This window comes from Quercus suber, unplaced genomic scaffold (genome assembly GCF_002906115.3).
Source record: "Quercus suber isolate HL8 unplaced genomic scaffold, Cork oak 2.0 scaffold_652, whole genome shotgun sequence".
NCBI lineage: Eukaryota > Viridiplantae > Streptophyta > Magnoliopsida > Fagales > Fagaceae > Quercus > Quercus suber.
In genome coordinates this window covers 291,017-307,776 of record NW_027070093.1, presented here as the reverse complement: position 1 = coordinate 307,776, position 16,760 = coordinate 291,017, and the positions used below count along the sequence as shown (strand labels likewise).

The following is a 16,760-nucleotide window of genomic DNA, read 5'->3' as shown; positions in this document are numbered from 1 at the left end:
GTCAACTTTGAAATTATCTAGTATGTTATCATGCTTTTATTTTATTTTAAAAAAATAATATACTATTGATTTTAATTTCCTTCTCTAATAAGATTTTTGAACTTATATTTTGTTGGTCGATTTGAGAACATTTCCAATAATTGAGGCAAGATGTAGTTTTTGATGCATGATAATTTGCTTGAGGTATATTTGTAAAGAGGTTAATGGGGGATTAAGAAAATTATTTTTAAATTACAAAGATTCCTTTAACTTTAATGATTTACTTTTTTTTTTTTTTTTTCATTTCTAATTTTCTATTTGAATATAAGTATATTGGAAAAGACACAATAGTATTTTTGAAATTTCGGTAAGATTCGCCATGTGACACTTGGCTTGAGTGAGGAAGATGTATCACAGGTAGCAAGGTCAATCATGAGGCTTCAATTTTGAAAGGGCGTCTTCTAGAGTATCGACATTGTTGTTGCGGTGACTGGGTCTTGGGCCTTTTAGTTGAATCATTGTTGTGTGAATGATGTTTTAGCTTATACAAGGGTTGGTCAGTGATACGGGTAAGTGGTAACAATTTGGAGGTGGTAGTAGAAAAGCTCCGACGATGTCATGGTGGTTGGTAAGGTTGATGACCCTATAATGGAATGGAAGTTTCGGTTTTCTATTTTAAATAATGGATTTATTTTAATTTATTGGATTTATTTTAATATTTTGAAAGCTAAAATATACCAAAATTGCCTTAAGTGGTTACGATTTTTATTTTTGTACGATGCTTACAATAACTTGAAGTTTCTTACATATTCGACAACCAGAATCATGTATCAACTCCTAACTATTTTATTTTGATAACTTTGCTTGCTCTTGATAAAACCGAACTATTTTATAATGACCTTATTTGTATGTATGTAATAATATATTATTAAGAGGTCGCATTACCCAAAAATAAAGTATCAAATACAAACTCAAATAAGATATGATAATCTTCCACCCAAATTTATTGTTTCCAGAGAAAAAACGGATGGTTCAATTTATCTCTATTCTAACAATTGAAACAATAAAAATGAATATTATTCCAAAAACTAAATCAACCATCATCTGAACATAAGGTCCACAATTAGCAAGGAGATGCTGACTCTATCAAAAACCAACCTAATTTCCCATGAAATTTTGAACCTCAATTGACTCTGCTTGCTCTTGAGTACTCTTGGAAAGAATGCTTCTCACAAAGTCATCCATTGCTTTCACTGAAGAACCCACATCATCTGTATCATCTCTTACTGCTTCCTTCAACTGCTTTTCAACCTCAACAGCCTTATTCCTCATATCCTTTCCTTTACCCTCTTTGTCCAAAACCAATTCAATGACCCTCTTCACCTCTTTCCCCACAACAAAACCTTGACTCCCTCTAGTTAACTCTACACTCACACCCATCTCCTCCATCAGCATCTTTGAGTTGTAAGCTTGCTCAGTCGCCATAGGCCATCCTAGAATAGGCACACCTTGGCTTAAGCTCTCCAACACAGAGTTCCATCCACAATGGCTTAGAAATGCTCCTGTGGATTTGTGTGACAGAATGTCCAACTGGGGTGCCCAGTTACGCACTAACAACCCTCGTTTGCTTTGTTTCATTCTTTCTTCAAAGCCTTCTGGTAACCATTCAGCTTTGAACTCACTTTTCAAGTCAAAACCAATCGGTGGCCTTATGACCCAAATGAAAGATACTCCACTATCTTCCAAACCAATAGCTAATTCCATCATTTGGGACAAACCAATAGTGTTTTGTGAGCCAAAAGAAATGTAAAGAACCGAATCAGGACCATGCAAATCAAGCCACTCAATGCATTTTTCTGGAGTGAGTCCTGTTTTTTTCCCAGTATGTTGTTTGAAAAATGAAAAACCTGAAGTTGAAGTTGAAGATGAAGTATTCTTAAGTGCAGCTAGAGGAATAAGAGGACCTATAGACCAAACAGGAACTCCAAGATACTTTCTCAGAAGATCGAATCCCAAAGGTTCAATTTCCTCAACTGAGTTACACAACCACCCAAAAGACTCAATAGACTGTGAAAGCTGTGTCTGCAAATATCTGGACCATATGTCCGTACCATCCGCGTCTCTTACATATGGATTCAGTTGAGAGCGGTGAAAACGATAGCTTTCTGGGAACCCTGGGACTTTGAACTCTTCAGAATCTGTAGAATAACGATGTGGGAGGTTGAGCCATATAGAGACATAAGCCAAGGTGCCATAAGCACCAGTAGTGGTGAATGCAATATTCACAGTGCCCACACTCTTTGCTAGCTCAGTAGCCCACCCAAAGAGCTCGTCAGAGATTACACATAGAGGAGGTTTCCCTTCTTGGTGGACAATATCATTGAGAAGTTTCAAGAAAGGGTCTTTGAGACTGAGAGATGCATGAAGGAAGTTTCCAATGCTGGAAGGGGACAAGAACTCAGTGTTCTCAGTGTTGGGTGGTAAGACATGGTCAGTGGTGTTGAAGGGGAGCTCAGCAAAGCGAATGTTGGAGAGGGGTTGTGAATTTGAGTCAGTTGAAATGGAGGAATAGAGGTATTGGATGTTGAGTTTTGTGGTGGCGATTGTGATGATGAAGCCTGTTCTTTGTTGGATCTGTCTTGCTAGTGCTAGGAATGGTATGAGATGACCATGGGCCATGAATGGTAGCATTACAATGTGTTCACGAGAGTCCATCTGTAAATTCCTGAACTTCTTTGGATTTTGTGTTGAAGATTGTGATGAAACTGAGATTCAAACTTTTAGGTATTGGAAGTAAGTGAAGGGAAGGAGGACTTTTTGGTGAGGTACAATCGTTTGACTCTTTATGCCTACCAATCATCCTGGCTTTGGGTATCACTCTTGGTTTTGCTTTGCGCTTTTTGTTCTGCTTCACTTTTGAAATGCATTGGAAGCTTTTTAAATTCGCAATTAATATTATGGGTAAAACTTTTATATATATATATATATATATATAACCAATTTCAATTAGAACACGTCTACTTTTGAGAATTTTAGATAAAACCAAAGCGACTGACATATGCATAATTTTACACATCAACATTACTTAATAAATATTTTAATATATATATATATATATATATATATATAAATAAAACCAATTCCAATTAGTAAGCGACTGACATATGCATAATTTTACACATCAACATTACTTAATAAATATTTTAATATATATATATATATATATAAATAAAACCAATTCCAATTAGAACACGTTTACTTTTGAGAATTTTAGTCCATAACAAACTCTATTAATAGAAGCCTCCTAATTTTACACATCATCTCACTATTTGTTATTTATTATGCATAGTTTCTTTCTTTTATTTATTTATTTATTTATGCTTATTTTTAGCCGATGGTACCCGATTCTTTTTCTTCCTCTCCTCTTTTTAGAGCATCTCCAATAGAGTATGCATAGCCAAAATATAGAGAATATATGCTACTGTTCATGCTCCGACCGATTCTCTATACCTTATTTTATTTTATTTTTTTGGCTCATAAACAGTAGCCCATCAAGTCTGATAGGTTACTATTCATTTTTCAAATGCTTTTTTCCTATTATAATAATTGGGTGTTGAATAAAAAAAATATTAGAAGATGTATAGTTGTTAAAAAAAAGGATAAATAATGAGTGAAGAAATAATATTTAAATGAGATAGAGAATGGGATAGAGAATCTATTGGAAAGTGTATTTGAAAAAGTGAGTAGATAAAGATAAAAGTCATTGTTCATTCTTCAAACAGTACAAAAATTTGATAAATTTGTTGGAGATGCTCTTAGTCTCTCAAATCTGTTTGTCTCTCTTCAAGCTGAAAGCCGCCTCCACATCTGTCACTCTCTTTCTCTTAGCATTTATATGGCATCATCTCGTATAAAACCATGAAAAGTTATATACTTGTCGTTTGTTCTGCGTTTAAATCGCAGCCTCAATGGAGTATAGTATGTATAGATCAAAAAATTACAAATTTCTAAATTCAATTGACAATTTTTTGACTTATTATGGATGTTTATGTCCATCTTTTTTTTTTTTAATCAGTTATGTCCATCTACCGAACCTATGAGTAAGTCTACTACTCTAAACCTACTGAAAAAGTAATGTAAAATACCAGTCTTTATAGTCTACTACTCTAAACCTACTGAACTTAAAAAGTAATGTAAAATACCAGTCTCACACCCAAACAGTGGTCTAAAGCCACCATGGATTCACACTTTTTTTAATAATATTTTTAATTATTATTTTTAATATTTTTTTGTCAAATATTAAACTATTCAATATTCAACTATTTGGGATAATTTACATAAATAATGTGTTTAGTGGTTGATATATATATATATATATATATATATCATATACTATATAATAAAAGTCGGACTTTATTCTTCAAACAGTACAAAAATTTGATAAATTTGTTGGAGATGCTCTTAGTCTCTCAAATCTGTTTGTCTCTCTTCAAGCTGAAAGCCGCCTCCACATCTGTCACTCTCTTTCTCTTAGCATTTATATGGCATCATCTCGTATAAAACCATGAAAAGTTATATACTTGTCGTTTGTTCTGCGTTTAAATCGCAGCCTCAATGGAGTATAGTATGTATAGATCAAAAAATTACAAATTTCTAAATTCAATTGACAATTTTTTGACTTATTATGGATGTTTATGTCCATCTTTTTTTTTTTTTAATCAGTTATGTCCATCTACCGAACCTATGAGTAAGTCTACTACTCTAAACCTACTGAACTTAAAAAGTAATGTAAAATACCAGTCTTTATAGTCTACTACTCTAAACCTACTGAACTTAAAAAGTAATGTAAAATACCAGTCTCACACCCAAACAGTGGTCTAAAGCCACCATGGATTCACACTTTTTTTAATAATATTTTAAATTATTATTTTTAATATTTTTTTGTCAAATATTAAACTATTCAATATTCAACTATTTGGGATAATTTACATAAATAATGTGTTTAGTGGTTGATATATATATATATATATCATATACTATATAATAAAAGTCGGACTTAAATGTTGTAGTTGCGTCAAATGATTGCGCTAAATTGCAGAAATTTTTTTAGAATTTTAAAAAAATAAATATAATTTTTGTACTTATCCTTTTCTCCTATAATTTATAAATTGATAATAATCTTAATTTGATTACAATCTAAATTCTTCATCTGAACTTTTTATTATTATAATTTATAAGTTGATAACAAATTTTAATTTGATTACAATTCAAACTTTTCATCTAATCATTTTTTTTAAACAACAACAACATAGTACATGTAAAAAATAAAAAGAAAGCAAAAATCTCCATCTATTCCTTCTTTTTTAATTTAAATTATATTACTTCGTGTAAGGGAAAAAAAAACAACATAATACCCATAAAAAAAATAAAATAAATAGCAACGTATTCAACAACAAAATCTTCTAATTATTAACTACTATATATGCGCTAATTTCTAACTACCAAAACCCACAATTGAAATACTAATTTGTATGAGATACCACTTCCAAAAATTAATATCTTAGCTATTATTTATTATATGTTCACTTTTCTTTTCTTTTTTTTAAAGAAGGGTTTCTCTCTCCCTGTAAAACAAAGGGGTTATAATAAAAATTAGCTAGACAGGGATAAGACTACACCACCTCTTTTCTACAATAAATGTTAAATTCAAATCATTCATGCATATACACACACAAGTAGTGTGCAATGCACATGACTTAAACTTTAAGTTTAAACTTAAATTTGGTAGGGTGAAACTCACTTAAGTTTTAGTGCCTCCTTCCATGCTTTCAAGGACAAAAATTAAATTCTCATGTGAGTCTCTCTCTACTTCAAAATTTGAAATGTTTAATAATTTAGATTGTTCTTAATTATCAAATGAGGTTTCACTCAAACATGATTTCAATTATTGTTTTGGATAGTTTTTAACTATTAAATTCAAGGGTTTTCCATTTAAATATATGTGATTAATTGAGCCTTAAAGTTCAATGTATTATTGAAAATCATTCTATTTATATTTTTTAGGTACCTCTACCATCTTCCATTCAATTATATATATATATATATATATGCATTTTATGATATCTTAGTCTCACACAACATGCATTCATTATGTAACTTAAAAATAAAATATTCATTTATTTTTATTATTTATTTTAAGTTACATATAAATTTTGATTAAGCCGTGCATCACACGAGTATAATGCTAGTCTATCTAATAACTAATAGTCGAAACGTTTGACTTTTTGTTAACCATTGTTAGGACATATGTGAATCATGCTAGGAATATATATATCAATGTAGAATTGGCTAATCCTTTGACAAAACACACTTTACTTGTAATTGGGTAAATTTATGATGTGTTTAATACTTCAAGGAATAAAAGTTCAAGTCCAAGTGTTAAAGCCATGCAAATCTGTCCAAAAATCAAGTGAAGAAATACTGGATTTTAAAGCTTAATAGCTAGCTCAACAAATAACATCTATCGAGGTTTAAAAGACAACTTTTGCCCGATGCTTGATAGCTACTTAATAGATAACCTATCTATCAAAATTTACAAAAATCAGTTTTTCAGATCTGATTTCACTCCAATTCGTGTATACATGTTTTGTCTTTCTTTTCTCACAACCCTAAACATATATAAAGATTATTTTAAGGGCTGTCACAGATGATGCAAGTGAGTGCAACTTGATGCAAAGGTTTTCACAAGCATTTTATGACCGACGACAATTTGCCTTAGTTCATCTTTCTCTTCAAGAAGCTGCTGCGTTTGTACGCCGTAGGGTTCTGTAACCAAGGAGTTTTGTGATCTTATCGTTGATGAATTAAAGAACTTTGCAGCCAACATCTTTCTTAAGTTGGTGGTTAGTCACGTACTTGGATCCGTGCATCAATTGGTTAGTGACGTACTGAGAATTGTGCATTAAAAGGAAAGATTGTCACTACAGAACAAGTCCAATTAGATATTGGGGTAAGTGTTCAACTGTAGATTGGTAAAAAGCACTGAGATTCCTTTACTTGTAACCGCTTGTTGTGATAATAGTGGATTATCGGGAGTGGTGACTTTAAAATCATTCGATTGAGTTTTTGGCTTGGAGGTTTTCCTCATTCATAAACAAATCACCGTGTCAACTTTATTTAAATAACACACTTCTTCAAAACTACATTTACAAACACAACATTCTGGCTCTTTGGTAGTTATTTTGAACGTTTTATTTCCTTCTGACCAAAATAAAAATGGAAAAAAAACTATTATATAAAAAATACTATTTCTAACCCAAAAATTTGGTCTAAAAAAGAAAGAAGCAATTGTGAAAATCAAACCCGATACCCAAAATTGAAGTGTTTGACTTTTTGTTGACCTCTTTAGAGCTTGCCATATCATTATCATTTATAATTTTTTAACAAAATTGTATTTTATAATTTTTTTTTTATTCTTATCTTCTTCTCCTATAATTTATAAGTTGATAAAAATCTTAATTTGATTACAATCCAAATTCTTCTACTACAATTTATTTGTTCATATCCTATCAAAAAAAAAAATTGGGATAAATAATAAAACAAAAGCAACCACCACCCACCATTATAGTCTTTTTTATTTATTTAAAATATGCATCTTACTTTGTTGATACTTATACAATACCAATGGAAAACTAATTTAAATTATAAAATAATTTTTCTATTAGCTTTTAATTAATAGTTTTTTCATATAGGACTCTCTATTTGTTTTTTTTAAATATATGTGATTTTAAATTTAACTATCCCGTGCAGCACACGGGTTAGCTACTAGTTACACTAGTTGTGTTAGCAATGAAGGTGTAAAAACCCTTGTTGCTATTTTACCAAGCAACACCCAAAAAATTAAGTTTATCCAAGTATGCATTGCTATATTTTTTTAGCAACCGGAAATAGTGAGTTCTCAAATATACAACCTACTATTCATGGGGCTGTAAACATAAAAAAAAAATATATATATATATATATATTATATATTATATATTGGAGAGAGACAGAAAGGAAGAGAGGAAAGGGAGATGGAAGAGAAGAGAGAAATTTTTTTTTTTTTTATATTATTTGATTATTTAGTTTATATCATTTTATTAGATTGTATGTAAAAATAAGAATTAGAATGTTGGATGTATTGTTAAATGAGTTAGTAGAGTAGATAAGTAATATTTGAGAATGTAAAATTGGTCTTTTTTTTTTTCCTCCTCAATTGTGAATACTCTTAAATAACACTAAAGTGGTGAGTCTATCCACACAAGATTGAAATAAACATTACTTTGGGTCCGTTTGAGATTCGCTTATTTTGTTAAAATTGAAAACTTTTTACTGAAAGTACTGTAAATAAAGGTAAAAGTTAGCTGAAATAGTATAGTGGAACCCATGAATAGTACCAAAAAATATAATGAGACCCATGAATAGTAGCAAAAATAAGCTAGTTTTTTAATTTGTACTATTCATGGGTTCCACTATACTATTTCAACTAACTTTTATCTTTATTTACAATAGGAAATGTTAACGGGTGCCGTTGGGACATTAGTTAAGAATCTATTTTAAGAAAGTTTTGACATCATTTTTATGGAAAATAAAAAAACTGTCAAAACATTAATTGCTTTTTTTTCTTTTCCTATAAAAACTTTCTTTAATTGGATTGTTAACCAATGCCCTACGGCACTTGTTAATATGACCCTTTACAATACTTTCAATAAAAAAGTTTTCAATTTTAACAAAATAAGTGGATACGAAATAGATTTTAATATTAGATTTCGAGATATTTTTTCCTTTCCCGATCAGATTTCACAGGGAATGACCAAATCAGTGCTTAGAAGATGGAACGTCAAATCGCGGTACCTTATAATTACTATTTTGAGTTAAAAGGTCCTCTTAACCGAACCATTAGAGCATCCGTAGCAGACGTTGCAAAATTTATGCCATTTTACCACACCAAAAGCCTACTTTATTATTTTACCACATCATTTTACAATACCCCATTTATCAGATGTTCTATATTTTTATCACTTCATTAAAATATTATTTCTTAATTCTTATTTAATTCTTTCTTTATTATTTATTCAACGGTAACATTGTCCACAACCCAAATCTCATTTTCAAATCTCTTCAATTCTAACGGTAACATTTTCATCTTTTTTCTTTTTTTTTTTTTACTTCTCTTGTCACGTATTTTTGGCAAAGAGAAGAAAACGTTTAAATACATTGTTGATCTCAAAAGTTTAACTCCTGGTTTACTTATCAAAAAATGAAAAAGTTTAACACTCGGTAAAATTAAAATTAATATGTCATCATTCTATAGGGACTAAAATCAATTACTTTAAATTTGTTAAAAACTAAAATCAATCATTTTAAGTTTTATTTATTATATATTTTTCAGGATTAAAAGCAGTCCCTTCAAATTTCTTAAGGCCTGAAAACGTCACTTCAAACTTGAGATTAAAATCACTTTTGAGCAAAAAGATCCGGCTTAGTGCATACGAGCATCCGTAGCAGACGTTGCAAAATTTATGCCATTTTATTACACCAAAAGCCTACTTTATTATTTTACCACATCATTTTACAATATTCCATTTATCAGATATTCTATATTTTTATTACTTCATTAAAATATTATTTCTTAATTCTTATTTTATTCTTTCTTTATTATTTGTTCAACGGTAACATTTTGTCCACAACCCAAATCTCATTTTCAAATCTCTTCAATTCTAACGGTAACATTTTCATCTTTTTTTTTTTTTTAGAAACCGGACAGCCTGGGCTTCAATATACTCAATAGAGTCAATAAAAACAAGCTTGTTCATAGTTTCATACACACCATCTGCCTGGGCTCTAAAACGGTAACATTTTCATCTTTTTTTTTTTTTTTTTTAATTTTTAGAAACTGGACAGCCTGGGCTTCGATATACTCAATAGAGTCAATAAAAACAAGCTTGTTCATAGTTTCATACACACACATGACACACCTAATCTGAACTTCTATAATTATGTTTTCATTCTAATTCCCAGTAGTGGTAGCCATATCCTCAACCTGCGGTGGGTATAACACCAACCTTATATACAAACATTCCCCTTTTATTGACATGGGCATCAAATTTTGGCCTGTACAAATTTTGGCCTTTTTTGGCCTATACAAATTTTGGCCTATACACCTGCTGCCCTGTACAAATTTTGGCCTTTTTTGCTAGTAATCCAACCACACCTGCTACCCTGTACAAAGTTTGGCTTTTTTTGCTAGTAATATTTTTTGCTAAAGCATCAGCCACATATTACATGCGTAACAAAATTCTGAAAGCTGAAAATACTCTTAATTCAACAATACTCTTAACTCAATGAAAATAAATAAACAATACTCTTAATTCAACAATCTAAAAGCCAACCTATCAAGTTAAAGTTGTTTCAACTAAACTAAACTACCAATGCAGTCCATAAAAAATTTACACAAATAACTCATCCAATAACATTAACTCACACAGAACCAATAGAATTAAACATAGTTGAGCTTGCCACTTCCTTGATGACAAATGGTATTTAAATTTAACACAACAAAACAATTGGCTAATACTAAACTTAACACAACAAAACAACATAGCCAATGAGTTTTAATGGTAGCTTCATAAAAACAAAATGAAACAAATAAACAAAATCAAAAGTTTGAATGACAACTCTATAAAGAAGAGGGGACAAATAAACAAAACCAAAAGTTTTCATGACTCTCCTCGTAATTGCCATAAGTGTTCAACAACATTCATTTGGAGTTGAGAATGAACTTCTCGATCCCTAATGCATTGATGAACTTGAATGAATTCCGTATATTCATTTGTTGGCTCACGTGACATTGGTGTACATGAAATCTCATCAATTTGTTCATAATCTAAGTCCACTGCTTTAGCTTCATCTCACTCATCTTCAACAATCATGTTATGAAGAATTATGCATGCTTTCATAATGTCCTGTAGTGTTTTATGATAGAAAAACCGTGCAGATCCACGTACAATTGCAAATCGTGCTTGAAGCACTCCAAATGCACACTCTACATCCTTCCTATATGCCTCTTGAGCTTTTGCATATTCATTTGGAGTTGAGAATGAACTTCTCGATCCCTAATGCATTGATGAACTTGAATGAATTCCGTATATTCATTTGTTGGCTCACGTGACATTGGTGTACATGAAATCTCATCAATTTGTTCATAATCTAAGTCCACTGCTTCAGCTTCATTTCGCTCATCTTCAACAATCATGTTATGAAGAATTATGCATGCTTTCATAATGTCTTGTAGTGTTTTATGATAGAAAAACCGTGCAGGTCCATGTACAATTGCAAATCGTGCTTGAAGCACTCCAAATGCACGCTCTACATCCTTCCTATATGCCTCCTGAGCTTTTGCAAATAATTTTCTTTTTGGTCCTAGTGGCCTTGGGATTGTTTTCACAAGTGTTGACCACTGTGGATATATGCCATCGGCAAGATAGTATCCCATTGTGTAATTATGACCATTGATTGAGTAAGTAACTGCAGGAGAACGTCCTTATGCAAGCTCTTCAAATACATGAGATCGCTCCAACACATTAAGATCATTATTTGACCCAGGTAACCCAAAAAATGAGTGTCATATCCAAAGATCATATGAAGCCACTGCTTCCAAAATAATACTTGGCTCACGAATATGACCACAATACATCCCTTTCCATGCCGTTGGACAATTTTTCCACTTCCAATGCATGCAATCAATACTTCCCAACATGCCTGGAAATCCACGGTTTTGGCCATGAGCTAACAATCTAGCGATGTCTTCATTGTTTGGTGACCTCAAGTACTCCTCTGAAAAAATAGCAACCACTGTTGCAACAAATTTTTTCAAACTGGTTATTGCAGTGGTTTCTGCTATTCTCACATATTCATCCATAAAATCAGCTGCTACTCCATAAGTAAGCATCCTAAGTGCAGCGGTCATCTTTTGAAGGGGAGATAGACCAAGCTTTTTGGCAGCATTTCTTTTTTTGGTAAAGTAAGGTTCATGAGTTTCTACCTTAGATAGGATTCGAAGAAAAAGAGAACGTCTCATTCGAAATCTCTTTCGAAATAAGTTGGGAGGATATACAGGTTCTTCGGCAAAGTAGTCATCATAAAGCCTTCTATGGCCTACCAAATGATTACGATCAATATACCGACGATGCCTACGTTGTGATGTCGAACCCGTAAGAAGTTTTGTAATTATCTCATCTTCATCTGAGTCATCATCAAGCAATTTACGAAAAAAGGAACGACACATAGAGATAAAACTATAAGAAAACATTAGAAAGTAATTATCAATATAGATGTCATTATCATAATATGAAATGAAATCAATGACTTTAAAAGAAAGTTTGATTGCAATATCTTATAAAAGAAGGATAAGCACATATCATATAAAATCTATAATCTATAATGTGAGTCTAGCCAAACGGCAACAATTTTTATGAAACAATTAAAAATGTAAAAAGGTTGAAAATTTTAAGTAAGTAAATTAAACAAAAAGTAGTCACTATAGGGCACACCTAAACAGAACAGAGCAATCCCTTTCATCTCTCAAATATCACCCCCAACCAGTAATTCTCACTAATTTGTTTTAATACGCACAAGTTACTGATTATGCTATGAGATGTGTCCAATGGAATATCCAGAAAGAAAGTTCCTTGTATATACTCCTAATCTAAATATATCACTCTGCTAGATAATATATATTCTTTTATGTGGAAAATGTAAATTCCTTTTCTTTTTCTTTTCCCCATTCTGATTTATGAATATAAGCACATTGCTACTCTTTGGTTAAGTAGGTTTCTTTACATCATGTTTGATAGCACCAGTGGGTATGAAGTTACTAATGGAAGAAGTTAAGAAAATTTCAAAGTTACTAAATTGGAAATCCACGGTTTTGGCCATGAGCTAACAATCTAGCGATGTCTTCATTGTTTGGTGACCTCAAGTACTCCTCTGAAAAAATAGCAACCACTGCTGCAACAAATTTTTTCAAACTGGTTATTGCAGTGGTTTCTGCTATTCTCACATATTCATCCATAAAATCAGCTGCTACTCCATAAGCAAGCATCCTAAGTGCAGCGGTCATCTTTTGAAGGGGAGATAGACCAAGCTTTTTGGCAGCATTTCTTTTTTGGGTAAAGTAAGGTTCATGAGCTTCTACCTTAGATAGGATTCGAAGAAAAAGAGAACGTCTCATTCGAAATCTCCTTCGAAATAAGTTGGGAGGATATACAGGTTCTTCGGCAAAGTAGTCATCATAAAGCCTTCTATGGCCTGCCAAATGATTACGATCAATATACCGACGATGCCTACGTTGTGATGTCGAACCCGTAAGAAGTTTTGTAATTATCTCATCTTCATCTGAGTCATCATCAAGCAATTTACGAAAAAAGGAACGACCCATAGAGATAAACTATAAGAAAACATTAGAAAGTAATTATCAATATAGATGTCATCATCATAATATGAAATGAAATCAATGACTTTAAAAGAAAGTTTGATTGCAATATCTTATAAAAGAAGGATAAGCACATATCACATTTTTTTTTTTGATAGGTAATGGATAAGCACATATCATATAAAATCTATAATCTATAATGTGAGTCTAGCCAAACGGCAACAATTTTTATGAAACAATTAAAAATGTAAAAAGGTTGAAAATTTTAAGTAAGTAAATGAAACATAAAGTAGTCACTATAGGGCACACCTAAACAGAACAGAGCAATCCCTTTCATCTCTCAAATATCACCCCTAACCAGTAATTCTCACTAATTTGTTTTAATACGCACAAGTTACTGATTATGCTATGAGATGTGTCCAATGGAATATCCAGAAAGAAAGTTCCTTGTATATACTCCTAATCTAAATATATCACTCTGCTAGATAATATATATTCTTTTATGTGGAAAATGTAAATTCCTTTTCTTCTTCTTTTCCCCATTCTGATTTATGAATATAAGCACATTGCTACTCTTTGGTTAAGTAGGTTTCTTTACATCATGTTTGATAGCACCAGTGGGTATGAAGTTGCTAATGGAAGAAGTTAAGAAAATTTCAAAGTTACTAAAGTACCTGTGTTATTCTGAGTGATAGCTTCAAAAGCATTAAGGATCCAAAATGATTTTAGCATCTTAAAATGTAATTACACTGAATAATGAAAATTATAGATTTTAAAGTAAATTAAACATACCACTCTTGTGGTATTCCCTTTAAACATGGAACTATCATATGGTTTATTTTGTGACACTTCAAAGTTTGGTTTATCCGTTTATAAACCAGTTATCTCTATGATTTAATTATATGAAGCATTTTTGCTAATTTAATTTGATAGCGTAGAAAGTGTCAATATCATATATTGAGAAAAAATTAAAGTAAATGGCCATTCTACACTCACACTTCTGGCTCTCTCTCTCTAACTTTCCTTTTCAACCCTTAGTTGGGTTTGTTTATATTTAAAAAGCATAAGTTTGAATGTAGAACAATTTTTTTTTCTTTAATTCTTTTTCAATGGTTGGTATTGGCATTTGTTACATCATCAAGTGGCATTATATAGTGGCATTGAGAGAAACCACACAACAATGTTACGATAGATATTTGCTGCTAAAAGATCAGTTTGCATTGCTCATGAGTCATGACCAATCAATCAAAGTTATCTCCCCACCCCAAGAAGAAAACAAAACTCGATTCAAAACAAGATTTTGTTTATTTGTATTTTAAAATTTGTAAGTAAAGTAATAGACAGTGAGTTCACAAAGGAGCGCTACTCCTCTACCACTAGGATTCCAGAAGTAGAGAGAAACAACAGATATGCAAAGAAAAGGAGGATATTTTATTTGTTTTTTTGATAGGCAAAGTGCTAAAAAGAGACATTATGGCCTTTATATATATATATATATATATATAAGTAAAAATTTATTGGACAATAAAGAAAATAAAAGCACATAAGTGGAGACTGCAGAAAAAGGTAAGAATTGGCTCTAAGAACAGTCAAGGCAGTCCCACTAGCATATAAATAAAAGCACTGGACAGCGAAGTGATTGATATAATATTCCTAAAATGACCAGAAGCACCTATTTGCCAAGATAAAATACTTGCCATACGAGCCTGTGACCATTATTAATCCCTTCTTCAAACATGTTTTAAATTTGCACTTATCCAAGACATTAAAAGAAAGCAAGAAATAAAACAATGAACAAACAAGTTTGTGACCTGAGACATGGATTGACTAGGTTCTTTGACAGGTTCATGATATAACTGAATGAACAAAACTTGGCCATTAGAAATCAAGTCATCATGTAAACCACTAGATAGTCAGAACTATCAACTAGTTACACCATAAAAAAATATAAGAAAACCACTAATCACAGATTGAAATTCAATTGAAGTTGGCAGTGCTTGGATCATTTCAAAATGTCCCTTTTGACTCCACGATGAAGCAATTAAAATGAAAAGGCAACAAGTGGAAACTGCAGAAAAAGGTAAAAGAAAAATGTAAGAAATGACTAAGAACAGTCAAGGCAAACCCATTAGTAGATTAAAAAGGGCACTGGACAGTCAGGTAATTGATATAGCGTTCTTAAAAAGGCAGAATTTTCCAAAAAACACCAGAAGCACCTTTGCGCCAGGATTAAATACTTGCTATATGAGCTAATGACCATTAATAGTGATGAGAGAATGCAATGAATCCCATTTGACCAAAATTCCATATAAAGAGGCTATTCTAAATGCAAAGTTTCAACTTTCAAGATTGCAAACACAAGTGGCACAACGAAGTGAACAACTAAAAGGGAAAATTTACAAAACCAGTCAACATTATAAAACAAACCACAAAGAATATAAGTACGGTAACTCCATATTTTAAATCTATGTCTTAAATTTGCCCTTAATCTTAATTGGAGACTGCAAGATTAGGAGAACGCAAAAACATATAGTACACTCAATTTAAATGTCCGTTGCAAAAGAAAAACTAAATGAGCACTTGCTGGCAAGAAACAAACCATATATGCAGGTCAGGGACAAATTCCCAGCAACAAACAAACCAAACTACAAGATAATGTAAAACTAAACAACCACATATCCGCTTGGCAAATAGTAGGAAGAAAAATCTGCAAAAGCTGGAGAGTTGTACAGTTTTTTTTGTAATATAAATTCAAACATAGAAAATACACGACATTTTATATAATCTAAAATGTTATGATTAATTACATGGCAGTGGCCTATCAGAATCTACAACGATATCACATAATAAAAGAGTCAAGACCTTTTACTAAGATCACAAAATACATATTAAGGCCTAAAATCAGCTACACCCAAAAAATGCCACAAAATACATATCACAGCCTAAAATTAGTTACTACCAAAATAAGTTTGAAACAAGACATCACCAACATCATCTCAACCCAACGAATGTCTTGATCTTTGTTTTGCAAGGATTTCCTTTTTGAGTCCATCATAAAAAGTTCTTTGGTCTTCATCCATGCCACTTGTGTCTAGCATCATAATTCTTTCATTCTCTTTCAACTCTTGCAAGCGAACCTTTTCCGCTTTGATACGTACTCTCTCTTTTTCGGCTGCACAACCTTCTTCAAGAACTTTCATTTTCTTTTTCAAATATTCCGTTGCAATATCTTTCCCATCATCTTTTCTCTTTCGATTAGCCTTTTCAGCTTTTCTACCTATTGGCCTCTCGAAATCCATAATGCCATCAA

General features: G+C 31.8%; 2 protein-coding genes across 2 annotated transcripts; both read right to left on the bottom strand.

The window, feature by feature from the left end:
* Window positions 1–933: 933 nt before the first annotated feature.
* Window positions 934–2,924, bottom strand: LOC136064252 (UDP-glycosyltransferase 92A1-like). The gene has a single exon (XM_065765779.1). The coding sequence runs from the start codon at window positions 2,692–2,694 to the stop codon at window positions 1,138–1,140; it is 1,557 nt and encodes a 518-aa protein (XP_065621851.1). The 5' UTR covers window positions 2,695–2,924; the 3' UTR covers window positions 934–1,137.
* An 8,717-nt stretch (window positions 2,925–11,641) lies between these two features.
* On the bottom strand, window positions 11,642–13,456 carry LOC112037137 (uncharacterized). The gene is made up of 2 exons (XM_065765777.1): window positions 12,963–13,456; window positions 11,642–12,314 (listed from the first exon to the last, which is right to left on the bottom strand). Exons 1-2 carry the CDS (start codon window positions 13,454–13,456, stop codon window positions 11,642–11,644), a joined length of 1,167 nt encoding a protein of 388 aa, XP_065621849.1.
* Window positions 13,457–16,760: the final 3,304 nt, after the last annotated feature.

Excerpts from the sequence above, each read along its gene's own strand:
- LOC136064252 (XM_065765779.1), bottom strand. The coding sequence starts at position 2,694 with ATGGACTCTCGTGAACACATTGTAATGCTACCATTCATGGCCCATGGT.
- LOC112037137 (XM_065765777.1), bottom strand. The coding sequence starts at position 13,456 with ATGGGTCGTTCCTTTTTTCGTAAATTGCTTGATGATGACTCAGATGAA. Across the intron at positions 12,315-12,962 it reads AATGAAGACATCGCTAGATT|TTTTATCTCTATGTGTCGTT; the intron begins GTTAGCTCATGG and ends GTTTTCTTATAG.